Source organism: Pyrus communis, chromosome 6 (genome assembly GCF_041283825.1).
Source record: "Pyrus communis isolate YQ-2024b chromosome 6, ASM4128382v1, whole genome shotgun sequence".
NCBI lineage: Eukaryota > Viridiplantae > Streptophyta > Magnoliopsida > Rosales > Rosaceae > Pyrus > Pyrus communis.
In genome coordinates this window covers 5,651,865-5,666,890 of record NC_142570.1, presented here as the reverse complement: position 1 = coordinate 5,666,890, position 15,026 = coordinate 5,651,865, and the positions used below count along the sequence as shown (strand labels likewise).

General features: G+C 37.0%; 1 protein-coding gene across 3 annotated transcripts; it reads left to right on the top strand.

Moving 5' to 3' along the window:
* The first annotated feature begins 3,995 nt into the window (after positions 1–3,995).
* LOC137709933 (uncharacterized) lies at positions 3,996–14,851 on the top strand. 3 transcript variants are annotated; one of them, XM_068448914.2, is made up of 28 exons: positions 3,996–4,291; positions 4,439–4,637; positions 4,795–4,904; positions 5,048–5,164; positions 5,376–5,522; positions 5,677–6,039; positions 6,151–6,308; positions 6,989–7,110; positions 7,208–7,299; positions 7,502–7,742; positions 7,889–7,946; positions 8,580–8,725; positions 8,818–8,888; positions 8,977–9,150; positions 9,787–9,858; positions 10,028–10,129; positions 10,213–10,302; positions 11,144–11,219; positions 11,321–11,414; positions 11,522–11,591; positions 11,745–11,924; positions 12,151–12,273; positions 12,358–12,441; positions 12,528–12,712; positions 12,858–12,996; positions 13,076–13,135; positions 14,048–14,152; positions 14,256–14,851. In XM_068448914.2, exons 1-28 carry the CDS (start codon positions 4,196–4,198, stop codon positions 14,367–14,369), a joined length of 3,588 nt encoding a protein of 1,195 aa, XP_068305015.2. In that variant the 5' UTR covers positions 3,996–4,195; the 3' UTR covers positions 14,370–14,851. The 3 variants fall into 3 exon arrangements, with proteins under 3 accessions (XP_068305015.2, XP_068305014.2, XP_068305013.2); XM_068448913.2 differs by having other exon boundaries at positions 5,677–6,048; XM_068448912.2 differs by having other exon boundaries at positions 5,677–6,308.
* The last annotated feature ends 175 nt before the right edge of the window (positions 14,852–15,026 follow it).

Genomic DNA, 15,026 nt, shown 5'->3' with positions numbered 1-15,026 from the left:
AGTTAATCGTGAGTGTTTCGGACATTCTTACCATACAGTTTCTTTTATGTTTCGAGCAAATAGTAGTAACTTTATACTCTCATGGCAGCTACATGTCGTCTCCATGCCATATCGAGTTGATTTTGCCGAGAAAACGTTCTTGGTTATTTTTTCTTAGGATTTTGTGCGTATAGTTGTATTTCTTAAGCTTCCGTCGTTAATATTATGGCATTCCTCGTCGGTTATGCAGCCTGAGACTCAGCTAGCTTGCAGGAAAGAGCAGGGTAAGGCTCTACGCAGCGGTGCTTCTTCTTAAACAGCGACGGACTAGTTGAAGTTGTTGTGAGCTGGATTACTTCCTTTGGTCCTCAGTAACAAGAGAACATCTTTATCTAATTTTGTTTACTCGTATGGTGAAACCTCGTGTTTGTTCTATCGTGGTACTTTTGTTTCTTGGAGCTCATTAATTTGGAACGCGAAATATGTTTGTATTTTTTTTAGCTGTTTGCCGCCGGTGTCCGGAGTACATTTTTTTGTTGAAACTCCACAAAACTACAACTTTGAGTTACGAATGAAGTATAACGAATGATTTTGATCGTGGCATTGGGTTTGGTTATAGTTGCAGTTTGTTTGCTATTCTTGTTCCGAACGTCCACAAATCCTATGATTCCCTAGAGTACAGGTTTTAATACAACTTCGATTGATTCCTATATGCCACCTCTACTATACATCAATGTAAAGCATACATTGCATTTGAAGCGGCTCATGTCTAGCCGTTTAAGAGCACGTTAGAATTGCTTTTAAAATAACTGAAATAACTTTTATGTGCTTTTACATAATTCACTTGTATTTTCACTAAAATTTTGTTCTAAAAACGCTTGCACGTGAAGTATTTATGGCTGCCTCGTTAGGTTCAACCTTCCCTACTGTCCCTTTATACAAAACAGTAATGGTTATTTGTCCAAGAAAGTGTTATTGACACTTCAAAAATCTCCTTCTACACTCCTCATAAGTGTATTTTTTTTTCCTAATATAAAAAATTTGGAGTATAAAAGGAGATTTTTGAAGTGTTAATAACAATTCTCATTTGTCTACAACTAATTTAGGTCGGTTGAAATCTTTACATGAACAACTTTTTGGCAATAATTACTTTTCATCTTTTTTGTCTTGTTCCCGAACAGTTAAACTATATTTTTCTACGCAACAAAAATAAATTAAACCTTTTGCTGGTAGGATTTGACTTATCTTTCATAAAATACAAAAAATTCATCTGCAATGTCACGAAATCAATCCAGGTATTATATTAGAGCGGTAATGGAGATTGTCAAGCATCCTAATTTGAAGTCAATTAACCGAAAAAAAATAAAGACAATAAAAACACAAATACATAAATAAATGTTTTTTTTTTTTTTTTTAATCTTTTTCTCATGCAGCTTTGGTATCTTATCAGGTGCTGGACTCTAGTGACACATCTAAAATCATAACTTCGGATGGTTACAATGTAATACTTTCAATTTTTTTTTCAAGAACAATAACATTAAAAAACTAAATGATAATATTTTTCATTTATAAATCATGATAAAATAACACTCCAAGTTACACAGTCTAAAAGCTAAACGTTGTTTCATTAGGAAAAAAATATCCCACCTTCACTTATATTGATAGATTTTCAAAATTTTAAAGAGAGAACAAAATCAAATTTTTCTTTAACGAGAAACGAAGATATTGATTCTTTATTATGTGATATTATGAACTTTTTTTTTGTATTACATTATCTTAAAAAAGTCAACTTCCAAAAATAAAAAATTATAGGTCAAACATAGTGGCCTCTTTTTTTTTTTTGGGTAAAAACCTTTTTAGCCCTCTTTAAACTGCTAGTCCATATAGATCTATGTAATGTGAAATGACAACGTAGAAGGAAAAAGAAAATTTTCAGCATGTGTTTTCTTCCTCGCGAGAATGTTGCTACAACTCCTCCATGGATGCACCAGAAATTTGATTGCACTATAATTTGACAAAATAAATTGGTAGCCCATATAATCCTAGGCTTAGATCCATCCTCCATGACGAAACAGTCGGAGGGTTACCGAAAGACCTTTATAGGCATGTTTTTTTTCTGGTTGCCAGAGGGCTCCGGGACTGCCTTGGTGAGCCTCTGTGAATTCGCCCTTGTTTAGCCCCTGGATCAAACTGTATGCCAAAGTAAAACCGGCAGTCCAAAAAATGTGAAAGTTCAAACTCGGGTTCAGAATTTCAAACCTCTACTCACTTTCCACTAAACAAACCTCTTGGAATTTTCTCTTTATTTTATCAAACTAGGAGTTGGTAATGCGTACGTATCCTAATACAATATTGGGTAATTGAATTAAAGGTTGTAATACATGAGTAATACAAATAGATTTCCGTAGATGGAACTATAGAATATTACCATAAAAAATACAAGAATATATTCGTAGATTTTACACGAAAGTAACACAAAAAACGGTAACATATTTTACATCGACGCATATAAGAAAGACAATATGAGCACAATATAAGAGTTTTAATTCACGTCTCCACAAGTGAAAGGGTGACATATCATTTCTCCAAGAAGACTATGTGCATAAGTCCAATATTTTTCTTCACTTCTCTCCCCCTCCTTTGTTGTTTTATCACTTTACTCCCCCTACATTATTTTTCTCCATTATTTTCCAGTATATTATGCATTATGTACATTTTATTTTTAGTTTAAGATCTATACTTTGGTCTTGATATGAGTCTTCCTATCTTTTGATTTATATTTATATGCACACTTTCTATCTTCCGGTCACAAATTTTGTAGATCTAGTAGTGGAAACTCAAATTTACTTAAATCTGTGGTTGAAATATTTTTTTGGTATTAGAAGTAGAAATTTAGAAAAAAAAACATATATATAATTTTGGTTAGAACCATAAACCGGCATGAACCGAACCGACAACGTCATGAATCGAACCGAAACCGTCATGAATCGAACTGTACATTTTTAGTAATAAATTTAAGCGGAACCGCACCGAACCGAACCGTTGAAATTTTCTGATTCCGGTTCCATTTTGAGAGTGGAACCGGGCCAAACCGGACCGTGCCCATCCCTAATTAAAAATGTTACAATTAGTATATTTATGTTTATAGCTAAATTTTTTATTGTATATTTTTATTTTAGTTTGTAATCATTTTTAATTTGCAAACCTTTTTTAATTTGTACCAATTTTCTTTTTAGTTTTAATTTGTACCCATATATTAATTTCTTTTTGTGCCCATATTGTTTAAAGTTTTATTTGTATTTATACCCATGTGTTTACCATTGCGTGACATTGTATAATTAATCAATGATAGAAAAATTACATATGGTATATTTATGTTTTATGGCTAAACTTTGTATTATACATATATATTTTTTTAGTACATCGATATTTTTACACTAGGGAATGAGGAGTTCGGCTAAGCCACACAATGTGCAGCCTAAATTTAGCCGGGAATTCGCCATTCAAGAAATTCGAATATAAGACCTTTCACTTTTAAGCAAAGAGAAATACCACCAGATCGTAGTACTGAGTAGCAACTAATACAAATATATTAAACATGCATAAAACACACGTCGCTACTCTCAATTTATATACTTAAATGTTAACTGAACGCGTGATAAACACGTAACATTATCCGCTTAAAGATAGTAAAAAATCCAATCTTATTAAGCAATGCAATCAACCCAAAATCTCACTTTCCATTGAATCAAACTTTGCCCAAAACATCCAAGGACCCACTTGCATGAGTGCTCTCATATAAAACCTTCTCTCTGCCACCAAGACAAACAAACCCCATCAGATTCAAGAAACAAAACCCCATTGAAATTCCCCTTGACCTCGAGTCTTCCCCCGGCGCATCTTTGCAATAACCATACAGGAACCACTAACCTGCGCCGCATGTCAGTCGTCGCACCGCTGCTAACCTGCGCCGTCGTCGCCCCCTATAAAATCCAACTTGGGGACATCAATCTTCCATGCGCCAACCGAGCAGAAGGAGGATAAAAAAATATTATTATTTTATCATTTAAAAAAAAAACAGAAAAATATAAATGTAAAAAAAAAAAAAAACCCATAAAAATAATTAAAATCTTTCTCTTTCTATTTTCTCTGTGTTTGTTTCTCTCTCATAGTAGCATTTCCAGCAGAGAATAAGGAAACGAAGAGAGAGAGAGCCATGGTTTCAACGAGGCGAAGTGGATCCCTCTCCGGGAACAACAGCAAACGATCGTCGTCTTCCGAGGACAAGCCACCGTCGCCGAAACGACCGAAGGTTCTTTGTCGTTGAAAAAATCGGATTTTTGTTATTTAATTTTTTGTCCATTTCTTTGGTTTTTATTGGCGAGGGTCAAAGATTGGGTTTTTGGGGGGTGGTGGTGAATTGTGAGATTTAGGGTTTTGATTGGGCTTGATTTCGCAGGCGGATAATGGTAGTGCTTCGGAGAAAGCGACTCCTGGGGTGGAGAATTCGAAGGAGCTGTGCACGCTTCCGCCGGCGGCGGCTGCCGATCCCGGAGAATGTGGTCCCGAAGATGCGCCGGTCGCCGGAGACGGCGTGCCTTCTGGAAAGACCGAAGCTGCTGCGCCAGCTGTGGCGGTGACGACACCGATCGCCGAAGGTAGGTTCTTGGCGCGCCGACTTTGCATTTCTGTGTTCGTGGTACTAGTTTGTGAATTTTGGGTTTTGGCTGCTGTTTTTCTTGAATTTGGGTTGTGGGGTTTGGGTTTTGGTTGAAATTTGAAGTCTTGGAGATGTTGGTTTGGTGGTTTATGAAGGGTCTTCGCCGGTGGTGGAAAAGCAACCGAGGAGTTCCTGGAGTTTCTATCAGAAGCAGAACCTGAGTATCGATACGCCTTGGTGCAAGCTTTTGTCACAGTCTGCACTGGTAATTCTTGCTTATATTTTTTAATTATATTATAAAGTTGAATAATTGAGCTTGTTGTGTGATTTTCGACTGAACTACTCTTTGGTGTTTTGCTTCGGCTTTTTCATGTTGCGCATATTAACCCCCTTTGTTTTCAACTGCAGAATGTAAATATTTCTGTTAGTGCAGTAACATTCACAATTGGTGCAAGCAGACAGTGCAATTTTGCTCTGAAGGATCATACCATTAGTGGGGCTTTGTGCAAGATCAAGCGCACACAGGTATTCTTTGAGAACCCTGCTTATAATATTCTGTTGGTACTTTGGTGCGTGCCTCCGGACGCAGACGGCGGAAGCTTTTATTACCGTTACTAACCTGTGGTCAGACTATTTTTGTGGAACTGAGATATGGAGTGACCTACTTGGGTGTCATTCGTTTTTATTTTTTGGCTTCATTAAAATTTGTACTTGACCTCTCATTGTTTCTGATCAGCGTGAGGGCAGTGCTGTAGCAGTTCTTGAAAGTACGGGAAGCAAGGGATCAGTGCAAGTAAATGGGACAAATGTCAAGAGAGGCAACAGTTGCATGCTTAGCCCGGGTGATGAAGTTGTCTTTGGTTCAATGGGCAACCATGCTTATGTATCCTTCTCTTTCCTGGGTTGTTTACTTATCTATTCCCTTTTTTTATATTCTAAACTTAACTTCTGCATAGGACTTGCGTCACTTGTATAACCGTCTAGGCCGGTATATATTTGTGTCCATATGGATATTTTCTTAACTTTTATCACCATAGATTTTTCAGCTACTGCTGACTGAGGCTGCAGTTAAGGGTGCAGAGGTTCAAGGCAGTATTGGAAAATTTTTGCATCTTGAAAGGAGGGCAGGAGATCCTTCAGCTGTGGCTGGGGCTTCCATACTGGCTTCTCTTAGCACGAGGGCAGAACAATCACGATGGAAGTCCGCAGCTCAGACCACCAGTAAAGTTCACCCCGGTGCTGAGGTACCAGCTCAGTCTGTCATTCAAGATGATACAGAAATTGAGCTTGATGGTCTCGAAAGCAGCTCAACTCCAAATAGAGGGACTGACAAGGCTGAAGATATTGGAGCAATAGACAAGAATCTCACTCCAGACTGCAACCCTGATTCTAGCATAGAGGCAGGCAATGTAAAACTTTCTGGGATGAATGATTTGCTAAGGCCTTTATTGAGGATGTTAGCTCGATCACCTAGTTATAAACTAAAATTGAGCAAAGGTATCTGTAAACAGGTATTGGAAGAAAGAAACGAGTGGACGAGGGATTTGCAATCAGCATCAACATCAGGCATGTCTCTCCGGTGTGTTGCATTTAAAGAAGGCCTTCATGCAGGAATTCTTGATGGCAAAAGCATAGATGTCTCCTTTGATAACTTCCCATACTATTTGAGGTATTACTTTTTTCTTTTGATGATAAGACATGTTTGTTTATTAATTAGAATGGTGGTATAATATGCGCTTTTTTGACATTTATTAGTTTGATGTATACAATATGTGCTTTTTTGACCACAGTGTTGTTGCAAGTATTGAAGCCCAACCAATGAATCGTTTCTTTTGTTCTTCTGAATGAACAATTATAATTTTGTACTCTGTTAGATCTTCATCCCCATTTATCTTTTCATCTATAAATTAGATTCTAGATGTGAATATGTGAATCATGACCTTTCTCTTTCTGCTGTACTTTGCTCTCTGTTCCTAATTATTTCTTTTATCATCTACTGACATATAACCCTCTAACCTCTCTTATACTTAGAGAGATTTGTAGGGATGTGAATCAGCTAAGTGGATCATATTGAATTTTTTGGGTCGTTTCTTTGTCAATTTTTTTGGTTGACACTGCAAATTGTGAACCCATTTTTTTGGTTGACTCTTTAGTCATGCTTTTATTTGTACATATTTTCTTCAGTGTGTACGATTCTCGTTAGTGGTTTTGGTGATTATGAAAATAATACTTCTAAGTGATGTAGTTATTATTCTGACATGTCTTTTCTTTGGTATTGATTAATACACTTTGTGATTGTTAAAATCAAGATGCACTTGTCATTGAGTTCATGTTGTTCTCTTGTTTCAGTGAGAATACGAAGAAAGTGTTGATTGCAGCCTCATTTATCCACTTGAAACATAAAGAGCATGTGAAGTATACCTCAGAGCTTACAGCTGTGAACCCTCGCATTTTGCTCTCTGGTCCTTCAGGTATGGATACAACAAATTAAATTTAAAATAAGGCATTTATGATACATAGGTTTCGTTACCGCAATTGAGAATGTTTGTTTCTGAATGCCTTTTCTAGGGTCTGAGATATATCAGGAGATGTTGGCAAAGGCTCTTGCGCAGTATTTTGGGGCTAAGTTGCTCATATTTGATAGCCACTCTTTTTTGGGTGTAAGAAAAACAAAACCTCCTTGACGTTCACTCAACTTCTTCTTGTGATATGGAATCAATTTAATCATTTTGTTTTTGGTCCATGGCGTATAAAGTTAAAACTTTTGCTTTTGTCTTATCAATATTCTATTTTTGACTTCTATTTTTTAGTATACATTCCCTAGCTAATTAGTGGGAATTATCAATAACACATGTTCAATAGGGTTTATCATCAAAGGAAGCTGAGCTGCTCAGGGATGGATTGAGTGCAGAAAAACTCTGCAGCTTGACCAAACAAAGTCCCGCACTCCCAGACTTGGCCAAGAACACTGATCTTTCATCTTCTGAAACAGAGGCACCGGGATCTTCAAATGCACTGAATGACCTGGAATCCCAACCAAAAATGGAGAATGACACCCTCCCCTCTTCCTCGGGGGCATCGAGGAATTACTTGTTTAAAATAGGTTTGCCACTTTGCAGGACTTTCAGCTGCTCTTTTTCAATTTAAAAGTTTTTTTTTTTATTTTTTTATTTTTAAATTTCGTTCTAAAATTTATTTAAATTTATTTGTACATAATTTGGCAAGATTCCTAAAAACTACAATGTGCAGGTGACAGAGTAAGATTTATTGCTTCAGGTGCCTTATATGCTACATCATCTTCTTTACGGTATAATTCTTGCAAACAGTGCACTTGGGTTATGTTTTATCCTTTAATTTAATGGAGTGCCTCATTTACTGATATTATTTGTCTTCTGGTATGTGTAATTAGAATTGAACTGGATTCCTGTATCTATAAGTTTCCTCTCGTACTGATGTAATGTTTTGAGTTTGAGCTGTATAACACACAATTTTGATTAAGAGTACATTCATCTACCTGTTTTATTAATCTAATCTAGGCAGTTTCGAAATCGTTTGGTCTGTATCCTGTTGTAGCATATAAATTTTAGGCAGCTCCCAGGAAACGACAGGAGGTTCATAAAATTTGTAGCGTATAATGAGTTTTCGGTTTTGTTTGTTGGGATATTGGTTTTCTCCTATATCAGTTGGTTAATACTTTATTGAAATATTTACTGTTAATAATAGTGGAATGTAAATTCGTAATGTATTACTGATATCGTTGTTTCTTGTCAACATAATTATGTAAGCTTCTAACATACATTTACCGAGTTCATCAGTTACATTTGGGTATAATAATGTTTCATGTTAGCAGAGTCTAAACTTTGGTTGTCCCTATAATAAAGGTGGTCCACCTATTATATTGCACTCATGCTGGTACATATCTATATCACTCGTTATGCAGGGGCCCAGGGATTGGAATGCGTGGAGAGGTTGTGCTGCTTTTTGAGGACAATCCTTTGTCAAAAGTCGGCGTAAAGTTTGATAAACCAATACCTGATGGTGTTGATCTTGGGGGTCTATGTAAAGGCAATGGATACTTCTGCAATGGTATGTTTTTGCAGTCTTAGACAGTTTTTTGTCTTCTTTAAGTCTACACACACTTATATATGCGAAACCTTGCTTATCCTCTTTATTTGTAGTCTCTGATCTTCGATTGGAAACCACGGGCGCAGAAGATTTGGACAAGTTACTTATCAACACATTGTTTGAGGTGGCATATCTTCCATAGACTGATTTTCCATTTCTTTCTTTTGGTTTAACTGTATCATCTCCTTATGAGTTTTTATCTTCTCTTTAAGGCTGTAATAAGTGAGAGCAGAAGTTCACCTTTCATTTTGTTCATGAAAGATGCTGAGAAGTCCCTGGTAGGAAATTCTGATTCATTTTCCACATTCAGAGCGAGACTTGATAAGCTTCCAGATAATGTGGTTGTAATTGGTTCTCACACTCAAACTGACAGTCGCAAGGAGAAGGTAATATTTATGCTGGTTTCTGCATATATTGTGTGTGTAATTTGTTCTTTAATCCTATATCACCAGAAGATGATGTTGATGTCATGTAGTATATCTTATAGCTTACTTGAAACGAAAAAATGGAACATCGTAAAGGAACTTGAAATGTCAAAGCCTACATGTTAATGCCATACCATAATATTCATGTATTAATCTGTGAAAGATAGTGATCCAGTGATCATGGAGAAGAAATGAGTATTTAGATGCTGGATTTCTGTACAAGTCTAAATATTCTTTAGAACTGCTGTCAAAATTCTTTGATGATGTACAAAACCATCCTTACGTTTTAGACAATGCTTTCCACAACATGTTTCTACCATTTCTCAGCCACTCTAGATACTCTCTCCCCTGCTGATGCCCACTGTTTTGCGCCAGTATTAGATTTAAAGTAACACAACTGATAACCATATAAGGATTAACTCAATGGCATTAGGTGTAACCATGGTATATGGTTTAGGTGGTACAAACTGGTGGCAGTTAAATTGTCAAAAAGCAGGGGAATCCTGTATAAAGAACACACTGTATGAAGTCAAGTATGATGCGCTTAAAATTGAGTGCTTATTTTGCTTCCTCTTTGAACTTCATCCATTCTTGCAGTCGCACCCTGGTGGTTTGCTTTTCACAAAGTTTGGCAGCAATCAAACTGCTCTTCTTGACTTGGCTTTCCCGGTAATGTTCATATACCTCTAACATGTATATTTGCTTGTGTCTTTCATTTTTTCCCTTTTCTTTTAATCTTTTGCATAGCAGCTTGGTTGAATTATCTCTGCCATAAATTTTTGGTATTTCTGGATGGTGGCCTTTTGCTTTTCTGAGTGTGGATTGTTTGTGATTACAGGATAGTTTTGGAAGACTACATGAGAGAGGGAAAGAAGTTCCGAAGGCGACAAAACTTCTGTCTAAACTCTTTCCCAATAAAGTTACCATTCATATGCCGCAGGTTTGTATATTGCTTCCTGTTTCATATAGGTTTCTTTTGTTTCCTCTTTGTGGGGCTTTCCTTATTATGTTATGGCATTGCAGGATGAAGCACTTCTTGTCTCGTGGAAGCAACAATTGGATCAAGATGTTGAAACCCTAAAAATGAAGGGAAACTTGAATCTCTTGCGCACTGTGAGTTTTTTTTTCGTGGCTGTTTCTTATCATATATACGGAGATAGCCTTGGACACTGTGTAGTTAGGTCCATTTTTGTGCTAGTTTGGGAATTGAGTTGTTTCATCTTTTTCTAGCTTGAAGAAATCATATGATGATATTGAAATCATTGTTATGGAGTTTAGAATGTGAATTCTCGGACAGTTTTCTGTCTATTCCCTTTTCTGGACACGTGTACCAGGAGTTTGGGCTGGCATCCTCATATATCTTGTGCCAACCTTACTGTTACCTGGAACGGTTCATCCAAAACAATATAATTCAAGACAGAAGGTTTTAAGTAGTCAAATCTATTGTAAGGGTGGCTTTTCTAAATCTTATTTGTCCTTTAGCTGAATGGTTTTGGTTACTGGTCAAGTGTGGCTGAACCTGGCTTACATATAAGTCTAAATGCAATTACCTGAGATCTGACAACTATACTGTTAGTGCTGAAGTTTTCATAGTTATTTAGATGCCCGACTCGTCACGGTGGATGGATCTTGTGGACATACCAAACAAATTTGTTGTTCAATTCTGTTGTGGTAGTTTATAGTTGTACTTTGGTTGTATATCCTTGGACATTTAATGTCATTTATGACTAGTGGTCCATCACTTCTTTGCTAAATCTGTTAAAATGCTATGAAGAGCTTCTATAAAGTTGACATGAATTGAACAATTGGCTTTATCTATACAAAGGAGAAGTGAAAACTTTGACAATTGAATTTCCATAATGTCTTTAGTTTTTTTGTATTTTGCTCATATAAGTGTATAATTACAGCTAATGAGTTTCAATATGATAATCAAGGTGTATTTTTCTATATCTAGGTTCTGGGTCGATGTGGACTAGAGTGTGAAGGACTTGAGACACTATGCATCAAGGATCAAACACTTACCAACGAAAGTATGCTCTTTTTATGATACATTAAGATGTCATTAGTTGCTTATGGTTCTGTATTGTTTCTGGTATCTTCTGTGACTTATGTATTATCTCATCTGTTGCAGGTTCAGACAAGGTAGTTGGATGGGCTCTAAACCATCATTTAATGCAGAATCCTGAAGCTGATCCAGAAACAAAAGTTGTTCTATCTGCGGAGAGGTAATTGACAGCTTAATTATTGCCATCTTCCTGAATAATTGTTAGCTGAAATATCAGTTATTGGTTGGATATTACACAGTTGTAATGCCATGTTGCAATTCTGGCAGCATCCAGTATGGACTTGAAATTTTACAGGCTCTCCAGAATGAAACGAAGAGTTTGAAGAAGTCACTTAAGGTAGCTGGCTTGACTTTTGTGTTTCCAACAACTTTTATGACCATAATCTTTTCTCCGACTGGAGTTATCCCAAGATCTCAAATTGCTCTTCTTTCTTCCTGCAAGGTAAAATTCTATGTTAATCTTCCTAGTGTTTGTTCTTGGTTGAATCAGGATGTTGTAACAGAAAATGAATTTGAGAAAAGGCTGTTAGCTGATGTTATTCCACCTAGTGACATTGGAGTTACGTTTGATGATATTGGAGCCCTTGAGAATGTGAAGGATACATTGAAGGAGTTGGTGATGCTTCCTTTACAAAGGCCTGAGCTTTTCTGCAAGGGGCAATTAACCAAGGTTTAACGTTTTGTCTGCATTGAGAGATATATGCTTCTTTTATTTGATTGCTTTGAAAATTGTATGGCTTGTGTATGCATGTGAGTTTTAATGTTGATTATATAGTTCTGGTTATCATCTATGAACTTTTTTATTTTTCAGTACTAAGTTGCCACATGATCAAATTATAGTAGTCTAGTAATATGGTTGGTGTATATGACTGTGATTATATGTCCTCTCTATGCAGCCTTGCAAGGGTATCCTTTTATTTGGTCCCCCTGGAACAGGCAAGACAATGCTTGCGAAGGCTGTGGCTACGGAAGCTGGTGCAAACTTTATCAACATATCCATGTCGAGCATCACATCTAAGGTTCGCAATTTAGATTGTTTGACTATGGTCTATTTTGGAAGTGATTTCATTTCACAAGTTTAAGCAATGTCTTCTTCGGTGCAGTGGTTTGGTGAGGGTGAGAAATACGTGAAAGCTGTTTTCTCGCTGGCCAGTAAAATTGCGCCTAGTGTTGTATTCGTAGATGAAGTAAGGTTCTTTTAATTCTTAGGGGATTTACTTATTTTGGGTTATTTCTTTCAACTGAATTCTAACATTATTTGTGCTTGTACTAGGTGGACAGTATGTTGGGCCGACGGGAAAATCCAGGGGAGCATGAGGCAATGCGTAAGATGAAGAATGAATTTATGGTAAATTGGGATGGTTTACGAACAAAAGAAACAGAGCGAGTTCTTGTACTGGCAGCCACAAATAGGCCTTTTGACCTTGATGAGGCTGTAATTCGAAGACTGCCACGCAGGTAAATATATGTCTAAATTGAAACAATAGCACCTTATATATGAAACACTTGTTGTGTTTATGCACCCATCAACCCACACATTTCTTGCCTTCTTTTTTTATTACATGAGGTCAAGTTGTTTATGCTTTAAATCATCCTTCTGCAGGTTGATGGTAAATTTGCCAGATGCTCCGAATAGAGCAAAAATATTGAAAGTCATACTGGCAAAAGAGGACTTGTCTCCCACTATTGATTTTGATGCTATTGCGAGCATGACGGATGGGTATTCTGGAAGTGACCTCAAGGTAATTAATTTGATATTATTTATTTTAGTAGTTGATGGTTTCATTAATATCTATATCAATAATTGTTATTATATTGCAGAATCTTTGTGTAACTTCTGCACATCGTCCAATTAAAGAGATTTTGGAGAAGGAAAAAAAGGTTTGTATTGGGCTTTCTTATGGCATTAGATTTGTCCACGTTTTCTTTGTTTTTTTTGAGTGGCAGTCACTCGAAGTGTCTGCTGTTGGGTACTCTCACTTTGGATCAATTTACGTGTGCTTCCAAGAAAATCTGAAATTTCCAACTCTCTTCTTTCCAGTCTTAGCCCCTCTACTCCCCAGCATTAGACGTCATCGTTTATCTCATTTTCGCTTTTTTATTCTCTATTGACCGTCATCTCTTTTGTCTCCTCTCAAGAACAAAGAACTGATTTTCCACAGTGAAGACCAAAAACAAAACAAAACAAGGAGACATCTCTACATTGTTTTTGTAAAGACAGCCCACAATTTTATTTTATATTAATATAATTTTTCATATTCTACTTTGGCAAAATCAACTAATTTTGATTTTCATTCTGTTCGTTCATTTCCGAATTCAAGTTCCAAAAGCCCCTTAAAACCTGGGGTAAGTCATGGAACTTATTTTTTTGGGCCTTACATGTCTGCCGGTGACAGATGTGGTCCCTTCCCATGGCTGTGGCTCTGTCAATAGCAAACCTGGTTTAAATCACATTGCTTATTTAATTGATTTGTCAAACAATTTTATAAATTCTGGGTATAAGAGAGGTGAACGGACATGCTGAGGAGAGGAGAGAGGAGTTGAGCATCTGTGGATCTTGATATATCAGAGAGAGAAGGGATACGGGGGTAACAAGGACATCATCATTTTTAATGACAAAAATGAGAGTTACTGAATTTCAATTGTTCTTGGGAGTCTAGGAAGACACGTGGGTTGCTCCAAAGGAGACTGCCCATCCGCTGTTGCTCCATTATCATTATTCTGTACTTTGGGGTCGAGCATGCCAGTTGATTTCTAGAGAAGGTATGATCTGATATGTTCTACTGATGACAGGAGCATGCTGTAGCTGTAGCAGAAGGTAGACCTGCTCCAGCTTTGAGTGGCAGTGCTGATATACGGCCTCTGAACATGGACGACTTCAAAGATGCTCACGAACGGGTAAGATACATATCGAATACCATTATCATACCTTCTTTCTCTTCCCTATCTCTTCCTTCACATTATTGTGCTTTTATTTTCTGTACTTGTTTTGTGGAAATAGGTATGTGCCAGTGTTTCATCGGAGTCTGTGAACATGACGGAGCTTTTACAGTGGAACGAACTATACGGCGAAGGGGGTTCAAGAAGAAAGAAGGCCCTAAGCTACTTCATGTGAAGGCTTCTGCTGTACAAAAAGGGTTTTTTCTCCTTATCAATTTTTTATTTTCGTTTACAATTTTCCGTCCCATAAATTTCTGCAGTTCTCCTAGAGCCTGATGTAAGTTTTGCCTCCATCTTAGTTACGGCTCTGTAGACGATCATTTCCTGTAAAATGAAATTCAGTTTTTTAAGCTGCTTTTATTGTCCCCTTAGTTCGATGGTGGCGGGTACAAGGGAAGCGAAAGCCATCTAAAGAGAAGTGGCTTTGGCTTCACCACTTGTGTTTCGTTCCCCATCCTCTTTCTGTCGGCGTATAGAATGTGTCTGTTAACCCCAGTTATTGTGGTGACAGTAGAGAAAACAGAGGCAAAGACGGAATGGCGATATGTGCATATAGTCATTTTGATTGCGCTTGTCGGAATTGAACAATAAGCAGTTAGGAACCATTGACGTTTTCCGTATCATGTATCATATAGATGCTGCCTGGGCAGTTTTTTTCTGGTCTCGCATTAGTTGCAATACTTTACTGCATTATTTTCCTTCAGTTTCTCGTAACTTTTAATGTTGAACGTTGTTGGATTGATGCCGGTTTGTGAAGTGATGCTGGGTGATGATTAACTGGTGCTTGATTAATTTAATTTTTCATTAATCAAATCCCTTGCTTGTTTCTTCC